The sequence below is a fragment of the Lynx rufus genome, unplaced genomic scaffold (assembly GCF_022079265.1).
Source record: "Lynx rufus isolate CCGP_SWC_20201006 ecotype Redwood Valley unplaced genomic scaffold, mLynRuf1.p SCAF_4, whole genome shotgun sequence".
Classification (NCBI taxonomy): Eukaryota; Metazoa; Chordata; class Mammalia; order Carnivora; family Felidae; genus Lynx; species Lynx rufus.
In genome coordinates this window covers 144,637,343-144,660,062 of record NW_025814856.1, presented here as the reverse complement: position 1 = coordinate 144,660,062, position 22,720 = coordinate 144,637,343, and the positions used below count along the sequence as shown (strand labels likewise).

The 22,720-nt window shown below is 40.6% G+C and overlaps 1 protein-coding gene across 1 annotated transcript in view; it reads left to right on the top strand.

The window, feature by feature from the left end:
- The first annotated feature begins 3,699 nt into the window (after positions 1-3,699).
- Positions 3,700-22,720, top strand: part of GRM8 (glutamate metabotropic receptor 8) — a 759,669-nt gene continuing 740,648 nt past the window's right edge. Inside the window, exon 1 of the mRNA XM_047096173.1 lies at positions 3,700-4,209. Within this exon, the coding sequence (XP_046952129.1) occupies positions 3,700-4,209 (510 nt within the window). The remainder of the gene's footprint in view (positions 4,210-22,720) is intronic.

The following is a 22,720-nucleotide window of genomic DNA, read 5'->3' as shown; positions in this document are numbered from 1 at the left end:
TCTCATTTCTACCAGAGCTAATGATGGGTGTATGAAAATTCATGAGCCACTGTGTTACACACTTGGGACTTTGGTAGAAGAGAAGGTGTGTAGACAATAAAGAGAAGCAGAATTCAGGGTCCTGGCCCTTGAGGAGCTGTCCTTACTGCCGGCCTTTCAGGAAACAGAGCACTCTTAGGAAGTCACAGACTCAAGTTCCAGCCAGAGGTCTTCTCCCCGGGCCAGCAGGGACTTTTGGTGAAGTGCTAATGATGTATGATGGTGTTCCTTATACTTAAGACTGGCTGGAAGGGAGTGAACAGAAAGGGCTTCGGGGGTTAATGGTTCAGGCTTCTCAAAGATCTTGAAGCCCTTCCTGTGGGCTCAGAAATAGTGCAAGGCATCTGCTCCCCTCAGAGTTTGATTTCAGGATTGCAGACCTCACACCTCCTTGAAGAAGTCTGTCAGCCCAGATGAAGTTTGTACCCATTCCCAGAGGAAGGTCCGTTTGAGAGAAAAACTGTTTTATTCTAAATCTAGCACAAAGCATGAAGTAGAACTATTTAGTTTTATAGTACAAAAAGGTCATTATTTCTTTAAAACTCATGGAGCCCAAGTAGGATGAGTTTAGATTGAAGCTCACAAGAATTGCATAAGAGTAAGATTAGGCAATGTAAGATTATATAATGAAACTGAATTTATGTGGTTTTCCACAAACTTTGAAATAGATTTTTTTCCTTAGAATTTAAAAGGGAAACTAAACCTTTTCAGCTGTCGAGAGTCTGATTTTTATGACAACGTATCAGATTTTGATATAACTGCAATATTTCAGTATTTTGTAAGTAGTTCTGATTTTAATTTTAAAGTGACAAAATTCAGTAAAAATCTCACCAACTAGGCAAATATAGAAAAAGTTGCTCTGCATTGTGGAAAATGAGTTACAGACTAAATCAGCAATGACAACTCCTGTTTACTGAGCACGTACCCTGTGCCAGGTACTGTGTCTTCTGTGTGTGCTGCGTGACAGGTTCTGTCATCCCCTTACAGACAAGAAAGCCAAGCTTTAGAGAGGTCATGTACTAATAATTCTATGCTGCAGAGGAGGGAACTTAAGCAAAAATTCAAGTGAGCTGTCCAATAAATAATAACCAAGATGGAACCTCTTGTTTTCCATGTAAATGCATTCATCCACTAAATAAAATGAATTCTTGCCTCACTGCTGCTCATCCTCAACCTCTCCTTAACTTAAATCTCTAAACAGACCTATGAGATGCTGAAAAGACTAGAAATTATTACAAACACAAATACTTTTATAAGAAACTCGATTTTATTAATTCCAGGACTGTACAGCCAGTGGAACTGGGTTAATGCCACAGGAGCAGGGAAGGATGATTTGTAATTAACAGATGGACTGTTTTTATGTTTGTGTAATTGAAAACCGTTTATTCTCTTAAGTACTTAGGAGTGGCTTGGTGTAATGAAGAAAGGCTGGTCTTTGGAGAACAACAGGTGCCCTTCCCCTTCTTTTTCCCTTTAAACATTTATCCTTCACATATCCATTTACTCTGTGCTCTGTCAGAAGGGGTACGTTAAGGGTCAGCCTAGCCATGTGGACTTGGTCTCAAGCTCTGAATTAGTGATCAGAGTTAATGAGGTTTTATTGTCTTACAACAGGTCTTCCTTGTGAAACTGTAAAACATAATCCTACGTCTCTTAATGGGTGGCTGATGTAATTTATGGTCCCTCACTTAAATGGTTTTATCCAGGAAGTCAAGCTAACTTTCTAAATGTTTCCTTTTGTGGAATGCCTGAGGTCAGGCTATTGTCAAATCACAGAATTTCTGAGGGAGAAGCAGCTGCTAGGAGAATGGAGCATGAGGGAGTATCATTCAAGTGGTGAGAAAAATCAGAGAAGGACTAAGTATTTTGGGGCAGGATAGAGGGAATCTAGGGCTTAGCCTGTGCCAGGAGGCAGGGGATGCTTGTCATAGGCAGAATAGAAACCTATCAGCAGAATGGGCCATTGGCTGTATTTCTGAGTGTACTCCAGGTGTATGCTCAGAAATCCAGGGCAGTGGGCTATGACGAACCCCCCTTTTCTAATCTGAAATTGAAGAAAAGTACAGCTTTCTCTGAAAGCTTTTGGACATATGTTCAGTTTTCCTCTAGGGAGGCAGTATACTTTCCTTTGGGACAGGGAGTGTGGAATGAAAATTTTATGAACTGGAAATTAAACAAGTGAATGGAAAATACAACCAGATGTTGTTTGGCTAGGTTAGAGGAGAGTTGTCCAAATTTCAGGCTTCAAACATATATACATCAGAAACGAGCCTTCAATTAACCATCCTGCCAAAACAAGTTAGTGTTGTTTATTCTCTTAATTATACATGTGTTTCAAATATCAGATTCCCTTATGTTAAGTCAGTTTTTGCTTTCAGTTAAACCTCCTCAAAAGTCCTTTGAAAGAATCTCGTGGAATTCTTTAGGATTGAAGGTCCTAGAACAAACTTTTTCTATAGATTTGCTGGTAGATATTTTCACTTTAGGTTATTTCTAATCTTGATGAAATAACTGTTTTCCCCACTGAGCCAGACAAAATTAAGAAGCTCTTCAATTGATCTCCAGCTCTGATTTGCTCCTAGTGATTCTAGGATCAAAGAGTGTTTACTTCAGAACTATAAGCATACCCATTGCTTCCACCCCAACAAATTCATAGGAATATCTTCACACATAACCCTCCCCATGTATTTCATTTTCAAGTCTTTGTTTTGTTATTAGAGAACAATGAGATAATTTATATGAAATAGCTGACGTTCTATGTTAAATCTTTTCACAAGCTATAAAACTTATACATTTTGGACTCCTCGGGTAGATTTCTTTCTTTCTTTTCTTTTGTGTTTGAGTAATCACTTTTTCCCACTGGGCAATCTGAGGCACCAAAAAAATGAAATTAACAGATGACTGGCTTGTTGAATACATCACAGAAAATAAATTTTCATTATGATTTTGTGGACAACATTTAAATGCTAAATTGAGACAGCTGTAAAAAGTAAAAGCAGATTTGAAAAGAAATAGTGCCATCAATCACAGGATTTTTACCCTCATGGAAATTGGATTTATTGAAATAAAATGGTAAATAAAAATACTTTCTGGCTTGGGAGAATCAACCTAGTTTCTGATACTTTTCTGTTTCCCTTGCTCCAAAAGTGTCATCAATCTCTCTGTTTAGATGCAGTGCAGCCAGGTGTTCAGAATCATAGGGGGACAAAAAAAAATTAGTTTCTCACTGAATAGGGGAAATGAAACAACAAACAAAAAAAGAGGTTGGTGTAAACAGAACTTAAACATATGAAAAATGTAGACCCGTTGAACTGAACCCTGTTTTTCCCTCCCCCTGCCCCCCAGGAATAATTCTGCTACAGGGCTGACTTCAAGGACGTGAATTGTTGACCTCATCCCACCTTCAGAACCTCAGCTGTTATTCTAATTTTTGCACCATTCCAGGCAAGTTGACTTTATATGGAAATAAAATTGAACCTTAGGGGTCTGATGGAAATTCACTGTGACATTGAAATCAAGAAAACTTGCTGAAACCCACAGAGCCTTTTCCCCCATGGGCCCTGATGGTAGCCTCCAGAAGGTGCAGCCTCTGGTGGTGCCCCTTCTTCTGTGGCAAGAATAAACTCTGGGTCTTGGGTTGCAACACCACCTGTGGAGAAAATGGTATGCGAGGGAAAGCGATCAGCCTCTTGCCCTTGTTTCTTCCTCCTGACGGCCAAGTTCTACTGGATCCTCACAATGATGCAAAGAACTCACAGCCAGGAGTATGCCCATTCCATACGAGTGGATGGGGACATCATTTTGGGGGGTCTCTTCCCTGTCCACGCAAAGGGAGAGAGAGGGGTACCTTGTGGGGAGCTGAAGAAGGAAAAGGGGATCCACAGACTGGAGGCCATGCTTTATGCAATCGACCAGATTAATAAGGACCCTGATCTCCTCTCCAATATTACTCTGGGTGTCCGGATCCTTGACACGTGCTCCAGGGACACGTATGCTTTGGAGCAGTCATTAACATTCGTGCAGGCATTGATAGAGAAAGACGCTTCCGACGTGAAGTGTGCTAATGGAGATCCACCCATTTTCACCAAGCCTGACAAGATTTCTGGTGTCATAGGTGCTGCAGCAAGCTCCGTGTCCATCATGGTTGCTAACATTTTAAGACTTTTTAAGGTAGGTGAAGGCATTGTCTTTCTGATCATTGTGACAAGACAATAAACTGTTCTGGCTCCAACCACAGGTGTAAGAAGAACGTGAACATGGTGAAGATGCTCATAGACCCTCTCAGGGTCACCAGGTTACTCAACTAGAGGGTTCTGTGTCTGGGTTTATACATGTGTTGATTTAGCTCCATTACTTAATTGGATTAATTATGACTCTTTTTTCCTCCCTGAACAAACAGGTGATAATTTCTGTGACATGTTGAGTCCTTAACATCTTGGGATATCCTCCTTATTGATTCTCATTTTAAGTCAAAGCAAGTATTTTTAGAGAGTATAATGAAATCTTAGCACATTTTTCATGTAAAACATTTCTATGGTGTTTGAGATATAAGATAATTTACTTGGTGAAGCTTCTTTAAAGTGGAATGCTCTGTTATGACAAAAGTTCCTGTATGAAGAAACAGTATTTATTACTAATGTGTGGATGGAAATGACACCCTGGGATATAAGATGGCCATAAAATTGTCAGGTTTATAATAGCTACAATAGAGCAGAACCTCATTAATTCAGACTGCTCTGATGCAGACTTGGAATAATTATATATAATTCATATTGAGTTAAAAGTTCAAGTTTAGCAGAATAATTCAAGCCTTTCTGATATAGGTTTGATGATCTATTACCTATAAATTGCATTTATATACTGAGTAAAATTGGCAAAATAAGATGGAATAATACTTTGAAAAGTATAAAGTGCCATAAAAATAAAGTTGTTGTAACTCACCATCTTTCATTAACTTTATCATTTTGTTTATCAATATCTATTATGTAGTGTTCTATAGGAGACAATTGTTTGAATTGAAAATACTTTTTACAGGTTTCTTAGTGGGACATGACTTTTCCAACTTATTCTGAATTAATGAGGCTTTGTTTTATATTGTGAGAAACTGTTCCTGTGCATATTATATTTAAAGATATTAAAAGAATATGGAGAAAGTGGACAGGTGACTGATACAGTGACAAAAATGAACAAATTGATGGAAAACTTACTTCACAAAAAAGATGACAGGAATTGAATCGAAAGCTCTTGGTTTGGGAAATATCTTGGGGGACCATCTAGTCTGGTTCACTTTGTAGGCTGGAATCTTCTTTGTAACCTCCCCCTAAGTGGCCGTCCAGCTTTTGTATGAATCGCTTTAGTTTAGAAGACAGAATGCTAAGAGGCAGCCTAATGACCATTTTCAGGCTGATGAAATTTTCTGAAATGAGGATGCTGAGCAGAAGCTCTCTGTGTCTAAGGAGTATTGAAGAGGCACAAACCAGGCTTCAAGGAATGTTGGAGACATTTTGAAGGACATTGGGAAGAGCCTTTTGGCAATGATAAGGACACAAGATTAAAATAGGCAGCCAAAGGTGCTCGAATTTGTCATTTCTAGAATAATTTCTCTTGGGCTAGCTGACCCCTTGCCTGTACAGGATTTTCCAGATTTCTCACCACATCCGGGAACCTAGAATTTCTCCTCAAAGTCTCAATTCTGAGCTGCATGCCATTTTGTGCTCTGTGATGGTATCCAGTTTTAGCTACTTTCCCAGCATCTTTTTCCTCTCTGATTTGATTTGTCTTCCCAGTTGCTCCTAAGCATCTTTTTTCTGTTCTTAACTCAGCAGTTGTGGCTCAACAACACCTACATGTTACATTATGTTATGTTATGTTATGTTATGTTATGTTATGTTATGTTATGCTATGTTATGATGTTACATTTGTTATATTATTTTGTTTTGTTTTTATTTTGTATTGTTTTGTTTTATTCTGTTTAGTTTTTAGAAGTTTTAAATTTTAATCCCAGTATAGTTAATATATAGTGTTATGTTAGTTTCAGGGGTAAAATATAGTGATTCAACAATTCTGTATGTTACTCAGGGCTCATCATGATAAGTGTACTACTCTTTTTTTTTTTTTTTTTTTTTTTTTTTTTTTTTTTTTTTGTTTATTTATTTTTGGGACAGAGAGAGACAGAGCATGAACGGGGGAGGGGCAGAGAGAGAGGGAGACACAGAATCGGAAACAGGCTCCAGGCTCTGAGCCATCAGCCCAGAGCCTGACGCGGGGCTCGAACTCACAGACCGCGAGATCGTGACCTGGCTGAAGTCGGACGCTTAACCGACTGCGCCACCCAGGCGCCCCTAAGTGTACTACTCTTAAATCCCCATCACCAATTTCAACCTCCCTCCACCCTCTGGTAGCCATCAGTTTATTTGCTATAGTTAAGAGTCTTTTTCTTGGTTTCTCTCTCTCTCTCTCTCTCTTTCTCACTCACTATTTCCTTAACAACACCCACTTTTTGAGAAGAGGGAAACCTTCATGAGCATCTTTTCCCTGCCTTCTGTTACCCTCCCCTTATATACTAAATTCTGGTTCCCAGCAATCCCATCATAATTCCTATGAATCCTGTCTCCTTCCTATAGTCTGATGGCCAGCCAAAAGTAGACAAGTATTTGAGAAGTGGGGTATTGGTGATAATTGCTTATTTGAACCTTCTAAAGATTGTAAACATTAATTTTACTATAGAATCAGCTTATCTATAAAATGGGGATAATAACATCATGTTGTTATGCCCAGAATTCGTGATCCCCAAAGACCACCAGGGAGCCGAGTCCGATGCAAAAGCAAAAGAGCCTTTATTCGAGCTAGCTCGAGCTCAGTCCCCTACCTGCACCTACGCAGCGGTGAGATACCGGGGAGAGAGAGCAAGTTTCAAAAGCACAAAAGTTTTATATGGGTCTAGGGGCAGCCGATTGGCTGGGGAAGGGTCGTGGCCTCGGCCGATTGGCTGGGGAAGGGTCGTGGCCTTGGCCAATTGGCTGGGGAAGGGTCAGAGTCCTGTTACACAGGTCGCTGGGCGTGTTTTGATCAGGAAGTTTGAACGGGTGAGCGGGAGGTTACTCAAGGGGAGGAGGCGTGATCTGAGGTTTCTGCGATTTTCCCGGAAAAGGGGTCATGTTGGGGACATAGTCACTCAAGGTGGAGAACACAGAACAAGATGGAGTCAGCTGGCGTAGGCCTGTCCTTTCAGTGTTAGGTTTTGGGATGGATTTAATGAGAAAATGCAGGTGAAGGGTTCCACCGGTACCCATGTCCTTTGCCTGCTTGAGCTGCCAAAGGGACCTTCAGGCCATCTGAAGGTTTTGTTTTTATGCGGTCTCAACCTAACTTCCCTCTGCTCCATTCTTCTTCATTGGCTGGCCAATTCTCTCCTTACTGTCTTGAATAATTCCGGAGGGACTTTATTTGACCAGGTGGGAGAATTACCATTGATTCCCTGGGCAGAGTCCAGTACTCCAGGTCAACTCTTAAGATAGTGGTCAGCACAATAGAGGACTGTTCTTGCCACCCTTGACCAAATCCTAGGGAGTGGGTGACTTTTAGCCACGAGGGGTGTTAGCTATGGTAAGTATCATAACTAAAATGAGTACACTGGCACAGAGTGAGCATTTATTATGTGGAAGCAAATGTAATTATCAATCAAATTACTGGGGCCTAAAAATTGTATCTTTCAAAAGTAAGTGACAGAATGTAGGTACTTAGCTTATCTTCCAGCTGAACCTAGAACCACATGAATGGGAACTTGATAATTGTAACTTATATTGTTTTGCTACTTTAATTTGCTTTGATGATTTATGTGAGACCTCCAGTCAGCACTCTACACTGATATTAATCATGAAATGATGAAGTCATCGGAATAGAAAATGTCTCACTTTATGTGTGAATGCATTCTGTTTAAACACGTATGTTGGGACTGCCATGAAATGTTAGAATAGTTAGCAAAGGAATGGTTAACAAATTAATGCATTGGAGATTGGCTTACAATTTCTTTTTGAAAAATAATAGTGTGATTAAGCCAAATGCTATGACTTGAATAAAAGTGAACATTTGGGACAGTTTTATGGCTCTTGGGCCGCTTCAGGACAGCGTAAGACCCACAGAATCTAAAAAGATGTACAGATATCAATATATTGCCACTTATTCCTAGATTAATTGAGTTAAAAAAAGGTAGAGAATCATGGTTTGAAAACACACAAACAAAAGTGATGATAAGGATGCAAAGGCCTTAATTAATGAATTCACTCACTGTCCTGTTTAACAATAAACATTAGTTGAAGGTTTTAGAGTGCAGCCAGAACCTGTTTTAAAATTGTATAGAAAATACTTGTGCTAAAAGTGGAAGTAATATCCAGATGTCTTAGTTGTCTTTTTTTTTTGGACAACCCTGGAATAGCCTTGTCTTCACCTGCTGTATCTGCCCGGGCTAAGTCATGTGGGAGACAAAGGCCTCCAGGCATCTCCCTCTTACTTCAGCCTTGCTCCTCTTGTGGCAGCTTCTCCTGTACCCTGTATCCTTCTACGTTCTAATCAAAGCCTGGTTGCAAGAAAGGAGCTATGTATCATCAGTCATCTGCATATAGTATGTCTGTGTTTAAGCCAGGAGGATTCTATTTTCCGCAGGATCGCTAACAGCGGGATGAGATAAATTGTCTTTGTGAAGGGGGTTCAGGCAACTGTTGGAGAGGTTCATTTAGCTCCTCCACCAGAGACTATACCTCGTGGGTGGCCACCTCCTTTGCCCAGGAGCACAGCTGGCCCTACTCCTTTCTAGAGGGAAGAGATGTTGTTCTATTTTTGCTTGTCTTCCTACCAAAACCCAGAGACTAATGAAAAAAAGAGCCTTCTTAACTTCAGAGGCGAGTTGGACAGGGGGCTGGAGCTAGAAGCTGTCCTGTGGTCTCTGCCCACAGGACAATGAATGCTCTGCCAAACCAGTGATTTTCATCCTCCTGAGGTGAGGTTTACACGGCTCTCTCTCCTTATTGCCCTCTCGGGGTGTGTTGACTTATCAAAACCAACTCAGAGGCTTCTCAAATGACAGGACCCAGTGTGTGAGTATACGCCTCCCCTTCACCCCCAGGATCATTTCTACGGATTGAAGCGTTTCACATTTCTTAGGTGTGTTGGGAGTGAAAACAAGTTTGATAGCCACAGATGAAGACTTCAATGATCTGAACTTTTTAGAAGCACTGCTGTGCCTTAAAACACACACATGTCATATATGGGTTAATATGGGGGCAGAGTGGTCACTTCAGTGATTGTTTAATCCTTACAGCAAGTTAATGGTTTTAGATAATAGTAGTATCAATTAGGATAATGTGACATGTAACTGCAGAATAGCAAACCCAGAACTGCTTCACCCCATGTATCTAGAGGTGAAAATGCCACCCTAGTGGCTCTTGTATTGCAGAGACACCGATGAAAAGAGGGGCCGGGCTCTCGGAGATTATGTAGTTTGGAAAGAATTAAAAAAGAATTAGGGGGCCTTTTGGAAATGTCTACTGAGAAGCCCATAATTTAAATTATTTTTTAAAAAGCAATTTTGAGGAATTTTCATATGTTTTATAAAGAGCTTAGATTTCCCCCCTTTTCTAGAACATTTTCCAGCCTTTGCCTTTAAATTAGAGCAATTCTGTTCCTCCAAACACTAATCATATACTTACTTTGAGCAAAGATTGAACATTCTAAGTTAAAAATAACATCGATGCTTGGAGGTAACCATTCACATTAATGTCCATGTAGATGCAGCTGGGTAATAAAAGGACAGTGTTAGATACAATTTCTCTTCCTTTTGTTTTTCTAGTTAACTTTACCTAGAGAATGAACTTTCTACTCTTGAAGGATAGTTAAGTAGTCTTTAGTATCTACTTCCCAAAGCAATAAAATGAGACTTAAATAGAAATCCTCTTGTGGGTGGGATAATTTCTTTCCATGTGCAAGTGTTCTGGTTATAAATGGCTAAAACTGACTTTAATGTTAAGTAAATGAAGTGCAGTGAAATATCCCATTACCCTGGGAGTCTTCACCTACCTTGCTCTGTTTACAAAGGTGTTTTCTTCCAAGAGACTCTGAATGGTAGCAACCACTTCCATAAAGACAAGCATTTTGCAAGTTTTTTTATCGCATACAATGGACTTTATTAACTGTAAACTCAGACGAAATAAATCTGCCATAGTTGGGCTCATCTTAGTTAGATGGACAGATATATGTGCGCAATCAGTAAACTCAGCAGGAGGTAACATTTCATGTTAAATATTACTTGATGGCAAATAAATTGAAAGATGAACTCTTTAAGCCAATCCTTTGCTACTGTAGGAAGCTCTAATTTAACTTTGTAAGGAGCCCACTCACCTCAAATGAGAGATGATGGGTACTCTCTCTTATAGTGGCTCTAAGTGAGAGTGTTGGGGGAAGTGAGCATTGCCCCTGGTCACTGACACTTCAACTTGGAGTCAGATAATAAATATTTATAAATATAGATGTAATACAGACTTGGTAATATCAGTTCCCTTCTTAAAACCCCTTAATGGCTACCATTAACTCCAGGATGAAGGTCTACATCTACTTTGGGAAGTCTTTTCTCACTTCTCTTGACTAGATTAAGTTTCCTTGTTTACGTGTAACAAAGCTCCAGTAGGGCAGGATTTATCTATGATATATATGAAGGCATGGATCTCTTGTTTGTTGCTATATTTCCAGCACCTAGCATGGACCTGTCTGGGAATCAATAAATGTTTGCTAATGAATGAATGAATGAATGAATGAACTGTATCTCTCTACCTCCTCCGTCTATACTCTCTCCCTCACCCCAGGCCCAAACATTGGAAATAATCTGTGTTGGGTAGATAGGACAGAAATGGAATTTTATTTGTTTTACTTTTATACTCTTCGAGAGAAAGGAACAGAAGGAGGAAGCAGTGCGGAAAGTAGGAGACGTAGTATATTTTGGGAGTTACTATTTTCATGTGCTTCCTCATATTCCTACAAATCCACATTTTCCCTAAACAGTTTTTTAAAATTAAAAATTTAATAAGCAAAAGACATTAGCACATTCTCATTTTGAAAAGTTTAAGCAATGGATAAGTAAATAGTGTAAAATGGAAGGAGATCACATCTAAACCCATATCTATTAGTAAAATTATATACACAGACACATAATTTTATTAAAAGATATATGTCTTATGACTTTTTTCATGGAATAATAATCTGGGAGACATTTCCATTTTGTTAGTATAGTTCTGTGTCAGTAATTTTCAACCGTGGCTGCACATTAGCATTACCTGGATAGCTTAAAAAAAAAAAAAAAAAGGATGCTCACACTCTATCCGAGACCAGTGAAATTGGGGTGGGGCCCTGGCATTGGTATACTTTAAATAACTGCTAGGTGATTCTAATACTTGTGTAGGATTGAGAACTAGGAACCCCCCTTTTTTTTTAACAACTGCTTGGGTTTTGATTATATGAATAGACCATAATTTATTTAAAAAACCCCTTAGTGATAGGTTACTTCCCTTTGATTTCTTAAGATTATTTGTCATTTGAAAAAAAGTTAAAACAGTTACTAGAGGCTCATCTCAACACAATAGCTCAAGTGAATTTTGGAACCATAGGGCCCCTTTATGGAACAACAAAGGGGCTGAATTAATGAATTACCGAAACACCTTGCTATAAGACAGACTCACAGGCACACATCACAGACTGTGGCTATTGATGACATTAAGTAAGAGAGTCAGTGTAGGGGGTCATGTGCTTGAAATGCTGAGGGAGCATGATGACTCTTGTTGGGTGCAGCAGATTTTAAACTTGGTGAATTTAAGTTAATCTTACTTTCCTTTTTTCTAGCTGTGTAGGGTCTGAAATCCTACAGTGAATTCTGAAGATATCTTAAGAGCTTGCTTAGTGATTAATGGCTAAATTTTGAGTATTTTAAATAATGAGGTTGTTTTGAAAGTAGTGAGGAATCTTTCTAAGAGAATGGCTTGTGACTGGATGCTGTCTGTTGTCTATCTATCTATCTATTCATTCTGCTCATGAATATTTGTTGAGCGGCTATGATAGGCCAGGTTAAGGTTAATCTTCACTGTGGGGCTAGAGAAGGAGCGAGAAAAATCTATGTCCTCACGGGAGTTTACATTCTGGTGGGTGTAGAAAATATGAGGTGTACAAATAAATGTAGACAGAGAGTGACCATGTCATAAAGAAAATAAAGGAGGTGGGCAAAACAGGGCATGAGCTTGGGTGGCAGGGAGGGCCCCTCTGTGAGGTCACCATGGAATGATAGGACAAAGCCAGTCAGTTAACAACTAGGAGAAAAGCATCCAGATAAATCTTTCTTTTTCTCCAAGCTCCCCCTCAACCCAGGCCCTGGTCTGAGAGTATCTCAAAGGAAACCAAGTCTTGGAGAATGAAGCCCCTGTCCCACCCCCTCTCTCCCCACCTTTATTGTCTAGGTATTCAGAGCCAGGATAGATGGATACAGGAGACCAGGATGGGAAAGGATCTACAGGGCCTCTTCTTTTCTGACTGTGGCACCAGGGACACAGGTCTGATACCCTGCCTTTTTTTTTTTTTTTTAATATTTATTTATTTATCTTTGAGACAGAGGTAGAGCACAAGCAGGGGAGGGACAGAGAGAGAAGGAGAGAGGGAATCTCAAGCAGGCTCCACACAGCGCAGAGCTGGATGCTGGGTGGGATCTCACAACCCTGGGATCATGACCTAAGCCGAAATCAAGAGTCAGATGCTTACCTGACTGAGCCACCCAGGTGTGATTCCCTGACTTTTGAGAAACCTGGCCCCTACCCCATCTCCCTCACTCAACTGTCCCTAAAGCCTCAGGCCAAGCCAGACCCCAGGGCTAAGTCAGCAGGTGCCACCATGTCAGGTCCTTAGGCCTCTTGGTGTCTCAGGAGCACTGCCTATATGGGTGAGGTCTCCTGAGCATCCTTCTTGATTTGAAGTCCAGGTCCTTGGGAATCCCAAGGGTGGGACCAGTCCTCAGGATTTTGGAGAACATGACATCACCAAAGAGGCTGACCCTTCTCCTAGCAGGCTGGACAACACCGTAGGAAGAAGGGAGCCTGGGACCTCGCAGGAGGGAGAGGGGAGCTGTGTGGGCACAGTGAGACTTCCAGGGTAGGTGGGCAGTGAGGGGTTGGAGGTTTCCAGGTCACTTCTTCCTGTCACCATCCCCTGTGTCTAGGCCAGCCATGTTGTGTGCGGCTGTGACCAGATGGACGACACTGATAAGAGACTTGAGCACAGCTATAGGGGCGGTGATCCAGAGGCCCACTTGGAAAAACCCACAGAGCCAACTCAAGGTCCCTCGGAGAAATTGAACAGGTGGAGGGAGCAGTAGAAGAGCTCATTTCCAGCACAAGGGATAAACAGAGCAGGCTTGAGGCTTGATTAAGGGTTCGAGAAGCGTGTCTGTGGAAATCATCCAGAAGTCCGCTGAGTGAGTAGAAGGAGGAGGTCGTGAGGGGACAGCAGGGCATTAAGTAGAAAGAAACGATGGCTAAGGCAATCCTGCATAGCCTTGGGATGGACAGGGCAGACGGGGTGGAATCAGGAAGCCTGCCCAAGGCACCTTGCCCTCCCATTTGATCTGGAGCCACCGGCAGCATTCACGGATGAAGTTAGGCACAAACAGGAAGGTATTTTCACCTGGTGTCGTGGCAGCCCCCTTGCCGCCCCTGGGCCCCATCTGGAGGTGGCATCCGAGTCCCGGCCCCGCTGCGCCCTCACCCTCCAGCCCGGTGCCTCAGGCCAAGCCAACAAACAGTGCACAGGCCTCCATTGCCGCTGCCCTGGCTGCTATTTATTTTTTAAGAAGTTGTCTGAAAACCTCTCTAGAGCAAGTCAGGATACACACACACACACACACACACACACACACACACACACACACATAAGGAAAGTCCTATGCTCTTCTTTCTACCTACCCATTCAACCTAATTATTGCAGTGGTTGGTTTAAAAACAATTATTGGCATTATTTTTTTAGGAAGTTTTACGTTTACAGCAGAATTGAAGATGGCAGTGGTTTTATTTGGTTTCAGAACAGGTTCTTCCCAGACTCTTGTCAAGATAACTTTTTGCAACCAAAGGTGTACCTTCCTAGGAAGACTTACAATCCAAAGGCTGTCCCCTGGCTCCTGCCTAGTAGTTCTCAAACTTTAGCATGCATCAAAATCACCCAGACGGCTTGTTAAAATACAGATTGCTGAGCCCCACCTTTTGAATTTCTGAGTCAGTAGGTGTGGGTTGGGGTCTAAGATTTTGCATTTCTAACAGTTCCCGGTGATGCTGATGCCGCTGTTTCGCAGACCACACTTTGAGAACCACTGCTCCATATAAATCACTTGCTGGCTGACTTAGCAAGTAAAAGTACACAAAACAAAAATGAGATTTAACAATGTTCTGTCTGGCAGCAGACTTTTTTCTTTTGACTCATGCCTGGTTGGATTTCTGTTCATATTGGTCATAATCACAGCAGCTGCTATATGGATCCACTTTTAATTGTGTGCCCTTTTGGAAGTTGTGTTCCTTATTAAATAATGCATAGCTCAGGAGTAATGATCAGCATAATGGTCACTTGAACATGATTCCTAAAGCAGGGTCACTCAGATTACCACTTTTACTCATTTTTACTACCTGTGACAGTAGAGCAGACTGATTTAAGAAACTTAGACTGTAAGATACACATTAACTGGGAATTGAGAACAGGAAAAGAAGAAAGAGGCTATGATTTGTCTCAGCTACCAGCAATTTGTCTTCAGAAACCATGACAGCTACCTCCTGATTCCCATTATGCAATGAGATTGCAAATAACATTCCACAGCAGTCTTAATCAATAGAGGGTCACAAGAGGCCCTTCTTTCCCCATGGTGGGAAAAAAATGGCCTTTTTACCAATTTAAGTGATAGAATACACTCTCTGGCAAAAGACAGAGACATCTCTTTTAGCTGTAATTGGGGATTTTCCTTATCTCTAAGCACTCTTCCTAACATAAAACATACACATAATCTTTGTGTATTTTAAGTACATGTGAGCACCAGGCTGGTGGGGTGGGAAGGAGTCCAGGTATAGCATCATCCAAAGCCACCTTTATCTGTTTCCAGAATGAGGCCAAACTCTGCTGCTTTACTCCATTAGGCCCAGCAAGCTAATAGGCATGTGTTCTCCATGTTGGTCATTAGTCTCCTTCCAAGACTCTCCTAGGCTTCCCTCTGTGCTTGGGAGGCGGGGTTCCATGGTGTAACATAGCCCCAGATCTATTGGTTATGTCCAGCTTCTGAGAATTCATGGGTCTGTCTCTGTGTCCCCCATAGTGCCACACTGGGCTTCCTTGGGATGTGAGGATGGTGATGTATTTTTGCTCCGGCTTCTCACCTTTGCTTCCTTTCGGGTAGACTGAGAGTAAACTCTAGCTTTGATTAGCGCTTGTACTATTTCTTACACTTTAAGTATTTACATTGTGACAATTCTGTAAAAGTTCTCAAAGTAGTTTATTATCTTCGCTCTGAGAACGTTTGAATTTATATTGTTTATAAAGCAAATGGCACTTCATACTTATGCAGATTTGTTGTGCAGATATTTGTGGCTTATAGATATTTATTACAAGGGGCTGTCTATTCACATTATAGATTATTATAATATGCTTATCTAGTGGTGCTGATACTCTTGAGTAAAACAGATTAATATGAATTATATAAAATAGGTCAGGCTCTGAAGTCAGATTGCCTGGGTTCAAATTCTGAGGTAATGCTTATTAGCTATATTACCTTAAGCAAGCTGGTTAATCTCTCTCTCTGCAAAGACTAGATAATAATACTAATTCCTTCATAAGTTTTTAAATGAAGATAAACAAGATAAAGTGCATGGAATCCTAAGCAAGATGCTTGGAAAATAGCACCATAAATGTTTGCTATAATGATAATGAGGAGGAAGATACTGATGTCCACCATCAGTAGGATATTCATTTTGAGTTATACCTTTTTTTCCAATTTCTCAACCGTTCATCCTGACTTGCCTTATTTTGTGAACAATGGGAGGTTAGCATTAGAGGTGTGGTCATTGACCAAGAAACAACACAATTAATAGGTCCAAATAGGCTCTGGCATGGAGCAAGGCTATCTAGTTTTTCTGAAGGCTAGACATGGGACTGGGACCTTGCCAACTCCATGCTCCAGCCAATTGAGCTAAAAAAGTAGTGGTACTGTTATTCTTTGCAAATCCACGTGTTAGGTGGTAGGAGTCAGTTTTATTTAATAATCAGAAAACCAAGGGAAAGATTGGATGACCCAAAGATAAACTGTGCTAATTTTGCTGTTGTTCCAGCACTCAAACAAAAATGCTACTAGGTTTCAATAAAAAAAAAATGAATTTTTCTCCTTTGGATTCTTTCCTGGTACCCCACTTTGAAAGTACAAGAGGTGGAGTTGTGGTTGGGGAGAAGCAGCTGGCTATGCTAGAGCTGGGTGGCAGCCTTTAAATCTGTCTTTCCGGTTGGAATTCCCTTTCTTTTCTGTGTTTGATACAATGTCCCAACATAGAAACACAGGCTCACTCTGGACCAAGAACGTTACCTTTTTATTGAGAGTGTATTTTTTCTTTCTCCTAGGGATGAAATGCATAACATTTGTACCTATCACCTTCTGATACAAATGTCAGAAATGTAAGCACTGAAAGAATTCAGAGGTACTTTCTTTCGAAGTCATATTCATTTTTGGATAACCAGAAAAATAGAGTGGAACTAAATATATTAAATTTGGACTCACACTATGACCTATCTTTTTCCACCTATTTAAAATGTGAATAATTCAGTGAAACACCTATCAATTATGCCCCAGTAGATTTTCACTTCAAACATGGATAATTTACTCACATGTGAAAGGGCTTCATAGGGAAAAAGAACTGAAATTTTCATAATGCAGAATTCTAGTGAGGTCTTGTTAAGGAAGGACAGAATCCTATCAGAGTGTTGGGAGATAATGCCAAATAGTTCTTGGTTTAGTTCTTTAAACTTGGTAAGCACTAAATCTCCTTTTTTCCACCAAGAGAAGCAGAATAAGATGAAGAAATGCCAGCATAGTATTCACTTATTCACCTCCTTTAACAGGTGAAACAGGTAATAGTAAATCAATCCCCCAGCAGGTGTTTATTCATGTATTTATCTTGTAGGTATATGCATCATGTTTGACACTCTAGGGAACAGCTATGAAAGTAGGTTTTAAGCTTTTACATTGCTTAGATCTAGTTGGGGAGAAATATATAAAATAACAACAAACGACATAAAACAATATTGTAAGGGCTATAGTGTGGTGCCAGGGTTTCAAAGAAAGGCTGACCTCACCTGAAGAAGTTGCAGTTATCCGTCAAGGGTTCCTGTGGTAATGTGGGGTTTGGCTGGACCTAGAGGGATGAGTAGGAGCCTCTCAACCAAGAGACTAGGAGAGGAGGAAGGCTCTTCCAGGCGTGGGAAATCCCATGAACCTTTGACCTGATGCATGGCCCTGTTCAACTAAGTGAAGATGGAAGTAAATGAAAACCATGTTCCTTCCTCATAGCATGTCTCTCCTATGATGATAAAACCTGAAAGGATCACTTTAAGAGTCTTCTGGGAAGATTCAAAATGAGGAAGGTTGAAGGGCTATTTTCCCTGCTCCCATTGAATACAAAATTTGGGACCTCTATTAAAATCCAAGCAAGTGTGTATAGAGCATCCAGAGGGCAGAATGCCCAGCCCCCAGTCAGGGGTAGGCATAGATAAAGGGGCGAGTTGCTGTGGGATTCAAGGAGGGGGCTAGTGGACCCAGGAAAACCCTTACCCCCATCCCCATTCTTTGTACTTTGGAAATCCATGAAACATAAGATCAAAAAAATTTTTTTTTCATTTGTCACATGCATATCTTTTTTTTTTTTTAATCTTTATTCACTTTTGAGAGACAGAGACAGAGCATGAGTGGGGGAGGGGCAGAGAGGAGGACACAGGCTCCAGGCAGGCTCTGAAGCAGGCTCCAGGCTCTGAGCACTCAGCACAGAGCCCGACCCAGGACTGGAACCCACGAACTCTGAGATCATGACCTGAGCCGAAGTCGGATGCTCAACCGACTGAGCCACCTAGGCACCCCTGTCACGTGCATATCTTGACTGTTCATATTCTTATTAAGCATAGATATATAATTAATTGTTGAGAGAGAAATTAAATACAGTATCAGTGAATCAATTTTATTTGCCTCATTCCAATAAGGAAAGCCACCATCCTTGAGAGGCTCACAGTTTCTTAGTTCTATCTTCTTGACCCCTCACTAAACTGAGAGTAATCATATCTGTACTTCCTCTGTTTCACAAAGTGGTCATAGATCTTGACAATGTAAAAATTTGGGGAATTTACAGTATTCTAAGTGTTAAGTGTTTTGAATGATTTGGATGTAGGTTCTAAATTGAAAATGGCGTAAGTGATTATTTTTCTTCTTAATGCTGCAGTACTTTAACTCATAATTTCTACTCTTGTAACCCCACTGATTTAAATGGGAGCTAGATGTGAGATGTTGTGTTGTCTTTGAAACCACTGGGATAGAATTTTAAATCCTTGGATTTTTTTTCCCCCCTCTGCCTGAGGAAATGAAGATACTGGAAATTCCATTTTTTAGTTTGGATTACTTTATTTCATTTATATTCATGCAGCTAAAGTACCTAGTGAAGTATTGCATGTGTATAAATTAGTATTTACAGGTAACACCTTGCTGAAAATAAAATAGATTAAGTGGAGAATATTTTTCCCACAGCTTCCTTCTCTAACGAAAATAAAATAACCCAGCACCACTTCTTAACTGAATGCCCCATCTGTCACCTCCATGCTGCTCTGAGCCAACACTGTCCTGGGAGTAACGTGGGGCCAAGGGTCTACATGCGAATCAGGGTGGGTTTAAACACATGCTGGGAGAATTGGGATTTGAAGCTTCAGGCTTATATTTACTTTTATGTATTTCTCTGACTTATGGGGAACTAAAAGGAAAACCTGTATTTTTGGACTGTAATTACAGTTAAATTTCAGCCTGTACCAATCAGTATTAGGCCTAGCATATGATAAAAAAGCGGATATTAAATTAGTGATCTAACATACAGTAGTGGTCCAAGGTTGATGAAGAAATATTATTTTAACCCCTTATTTTTAAAATTTCATGATGTTTAAACTAATAACCTTAATATTTCATTCTAGTAAAGTGGTACAAGTTTAGGATTTTGAAGTTAAATAAATGTAAAACCTATAAATATGCTGATCACATCTACATGATGAGAATTATCCTTAAAGAATCTATTTTCTGTTAGAAAGTGATTCTTATTGGGGCACCTGGGTGGCTTAGTCGGTTAAGCATCTGACTTTGGCTCAGGTCATCTTACGGTTCGTGGGTTCAAGCCCTGTGTTGGGCTCTGTGCTGACAGCTTAGAGCCTGGAGTCTGCTTTGGATTCTATGTCTCCCTCTCTCTCTGGCCTTTCGCTGCTTGTACTCTCTCTCTCTTTCTCTCTCTCTCTCTCAAAAAATAAGTAAACATACAATAATTAAAAAAAAAAGGAAAATGATTCTTATGAAGGAAAAAGGATAGTTTTGCATTGTGCTTTGTTTTATGTAACTCAGTTAAATTCATTAGTGGGGTTCCACTGTTTTCAAATATCGTACTCATTAACCAACATTTAAAACATGTTAGGAAACTTGGTGCAAAATATTTTTTTCTGAAGTCGTTTTTCCTAGTTCTCCTTTAAAAATTTTTTTTTTAGTTTATTTTTTGAGAGAGAGAGAGAGAGAGAGTGTGCAAGCAGGGGAGGGGCAGAGAGAGAGGGAGAGAATCCCAAGCAGGCTCCACATTGTCAGCACAGAGCCGGATTGCAGGGCTTGAACTCATGAACTTGTGAGATCATGACCTGAGCTGTAATCAAGAGTCGGGATGCTTAACTGACTGAGCCACCCAGATGCCCCTTCCTATTCTCCTAATACTTGCCATTATGGAACCTTAGAGATGGAAGGGATTTCTGAGATCTTCTATTACAGCTTTTCATTCAAAGCAGAATCTAATCTATTAAGATCCCTTGGTACATAGTCATTCAGTGCTGCTTTTTGCTCCTCTTAACTGTGTCACATATGTCTCCACCCAACCCCCCTCTAGAATATAATGTTCTTGACAGTAAGAAAGATGCCGGACTCATCTTTATGTTCCTGAGGGTGCCTGCCATGGTCCTTGGCACATAGTAGGTACCAAATGAATGCATCCTTAACTGACTTAACAATGTCAGTGAGGGGATGCAATATTCTCACCAACTGTCCACTCCATTTTGTAATGGAATAATTTTTTTCTTTATTCTGACCTAAATTTCTTCTCCCCTGTGAATAGTTTTCAGAATGATTTAATTCCATAAAGCATGGGGAAGCCTATCTAGCCAATTGGACCAGATGAAGCAATCCTGGTGCTTAAGAGGGGGGCAGATGTCATGGTCAATCACTTCTACCCATTGGTCCTGCTCCTGTCTTCTGATACATCTCTTTTTCATGAGACATACAGTCCTTCAAATGTTTGCAGATCCCTGTTGTTCCTGAGTCTTGAGTTCTTTAGGTTCAAAGTTCCTATTGTTTACCTGCTCCTACTAGTAACAGCATAAAAGCTAACGTTTGAAAGCTTCCTATATACCAGGTGCTGTGCTAAACACTTAGCATGCCTGATCATATTTGATCCTTATCACAATTCCATCAGATAGCTATGGTTTTCAGATGAGGAAATGAGGCTTATTAAGGTTCCTTAGATAACTGACTTAGAAAGTAAGTGGCCATGCCATACTCAAACCGTGGTCTGACAAATGCAAAAGCTCATGATTTTAACCACTGTTTTGTATAGCCTTTTTTTTTTTTTTAAATTTTTTTTTTCAACGTTTATTTATTTTTGGGACAGAGAGAGACAGAGCATGAACGGGGGAGGGGCAGAGAGAGAGGGAGACACAGAATCGGAAACGGGCTCCAGGCTCTGAGCTGTCAGCCCAGAGCCCGACGCGGGGCTCGAACTCATGGACCGTGAGATCGTGACCTGGCTGAAGTCGGACGCTTAACCGACTGCGCCACCCAGGCGCCCCATTGTATAGCCTTTCATACAGTATGATTTTAAATCCTTTCTGTTATGGCTTCCTCCCCCCTGGACACAATCCTGCTGGTAGTTTAAGTCTGTTCTAAGTTAAATCCATTTTTCCTTGCTATTCTAAAAGATTGCTTTTGAGCAGAAGAGTTAACACACAGAACCTCAGCTCTGTAAGCCTTACACTTGTAAGCCTCAGTGTGGAGTGGCTGGAATGGCAGATGGGCTGGCCAGCACATCCTCAGTGGGCAGTGACCTCAATACAAGGATCAAGTCTGACTACCCATGGCCTCATATGGCCTCCCTGCTCCTGGAGTGGTCACACAGCTCCTTGGGAAATGTTGGGAAGTGTGTACTCCTTTAGCAGTGTTGATGGGAGCTTTCTATTGTTCAGATGTTTTCCAAGGAGGATACTGGATGGGAAGAATTTATATTATTACAGATGGCCATAGCACTTTATGTATCAGGAAGTTTTCCATGGAAGGATGAATGTATACAAAATTATTCTTTGAAGTTAATGGCAGGATGTGGTAAAACTACTTGGACTTCAGGAAAACACTGAGAACATTAAAATAAATACATGGTTTGCACCTACTCCTTTCCCAAACTAAAATATGATGCACAACAGCATTTCCTCAACATGTGGGATCAAGTTCTAGATCAAATGCAGAGATGATTAAACGAACGTATTTGTATTAAGGTTCTTTGATTTACTCCTCATTTCCATTGAGTCTAGCTTTGAATGGTTGGGTAGAGATATTGGGACCAAAGTTTATGATACTATCAACATCAGAATAACAGATGATACATTTTCATATATGTGGGGAGAGAACAGAGTTCCCATCCTATTTCCTGTACCTTGGCAGAAGAAGAGAATTGTTTTTTTTCAGCCACTTTTGGGGGTAGACTTGGTCAGCAGCCCCTCTTGTCCATCAGGTAACCAGCCCCAGAGCCTCCTGATACGGCTGCTGTGTATTCATGGCTGCCACCACCCCCTTTCTTCTGTTAACCTGCCTTATTATTCTACCCCAAGGCTTCTTTAACCATGCTAGGATGTATTTGGTTATACGTTTACTTTGAAAACACGTTTGATCTTTTTAGAGTTCCTCTAGATTTTCCTATTAGATAAAAACAGATTTTTATACCTTTTGTTTCCATGGTAATGGATTCCAGGACTACTTTAGAAAACGACTAGCTTCGTGTGCCAGTGGAAAGTTGGACCATTATGTCCTAACACGATAAATACTAGCCCACCTGTAAGAGGAGAGCAAACTAGATAGAAACACTTAGAACCATGGTCGTGAGATAATGTGAGCATATTTTAAATGAAATCAGTGGAATTTGGAAAGCGAGTCTTGGCATTGCAGGCAAATGGTTTGGGAGCATTAGCATGAAATTTAGTGTTCACTAATCAGCTCAAGGCAGAAAGAGCTTAATTAACTTGAGGCATTAGTTTTAAATTTAACAGTTTAGAAGAAGCCATAGAACCCCATTTCTAAATTTTCAGAAACTTTCCC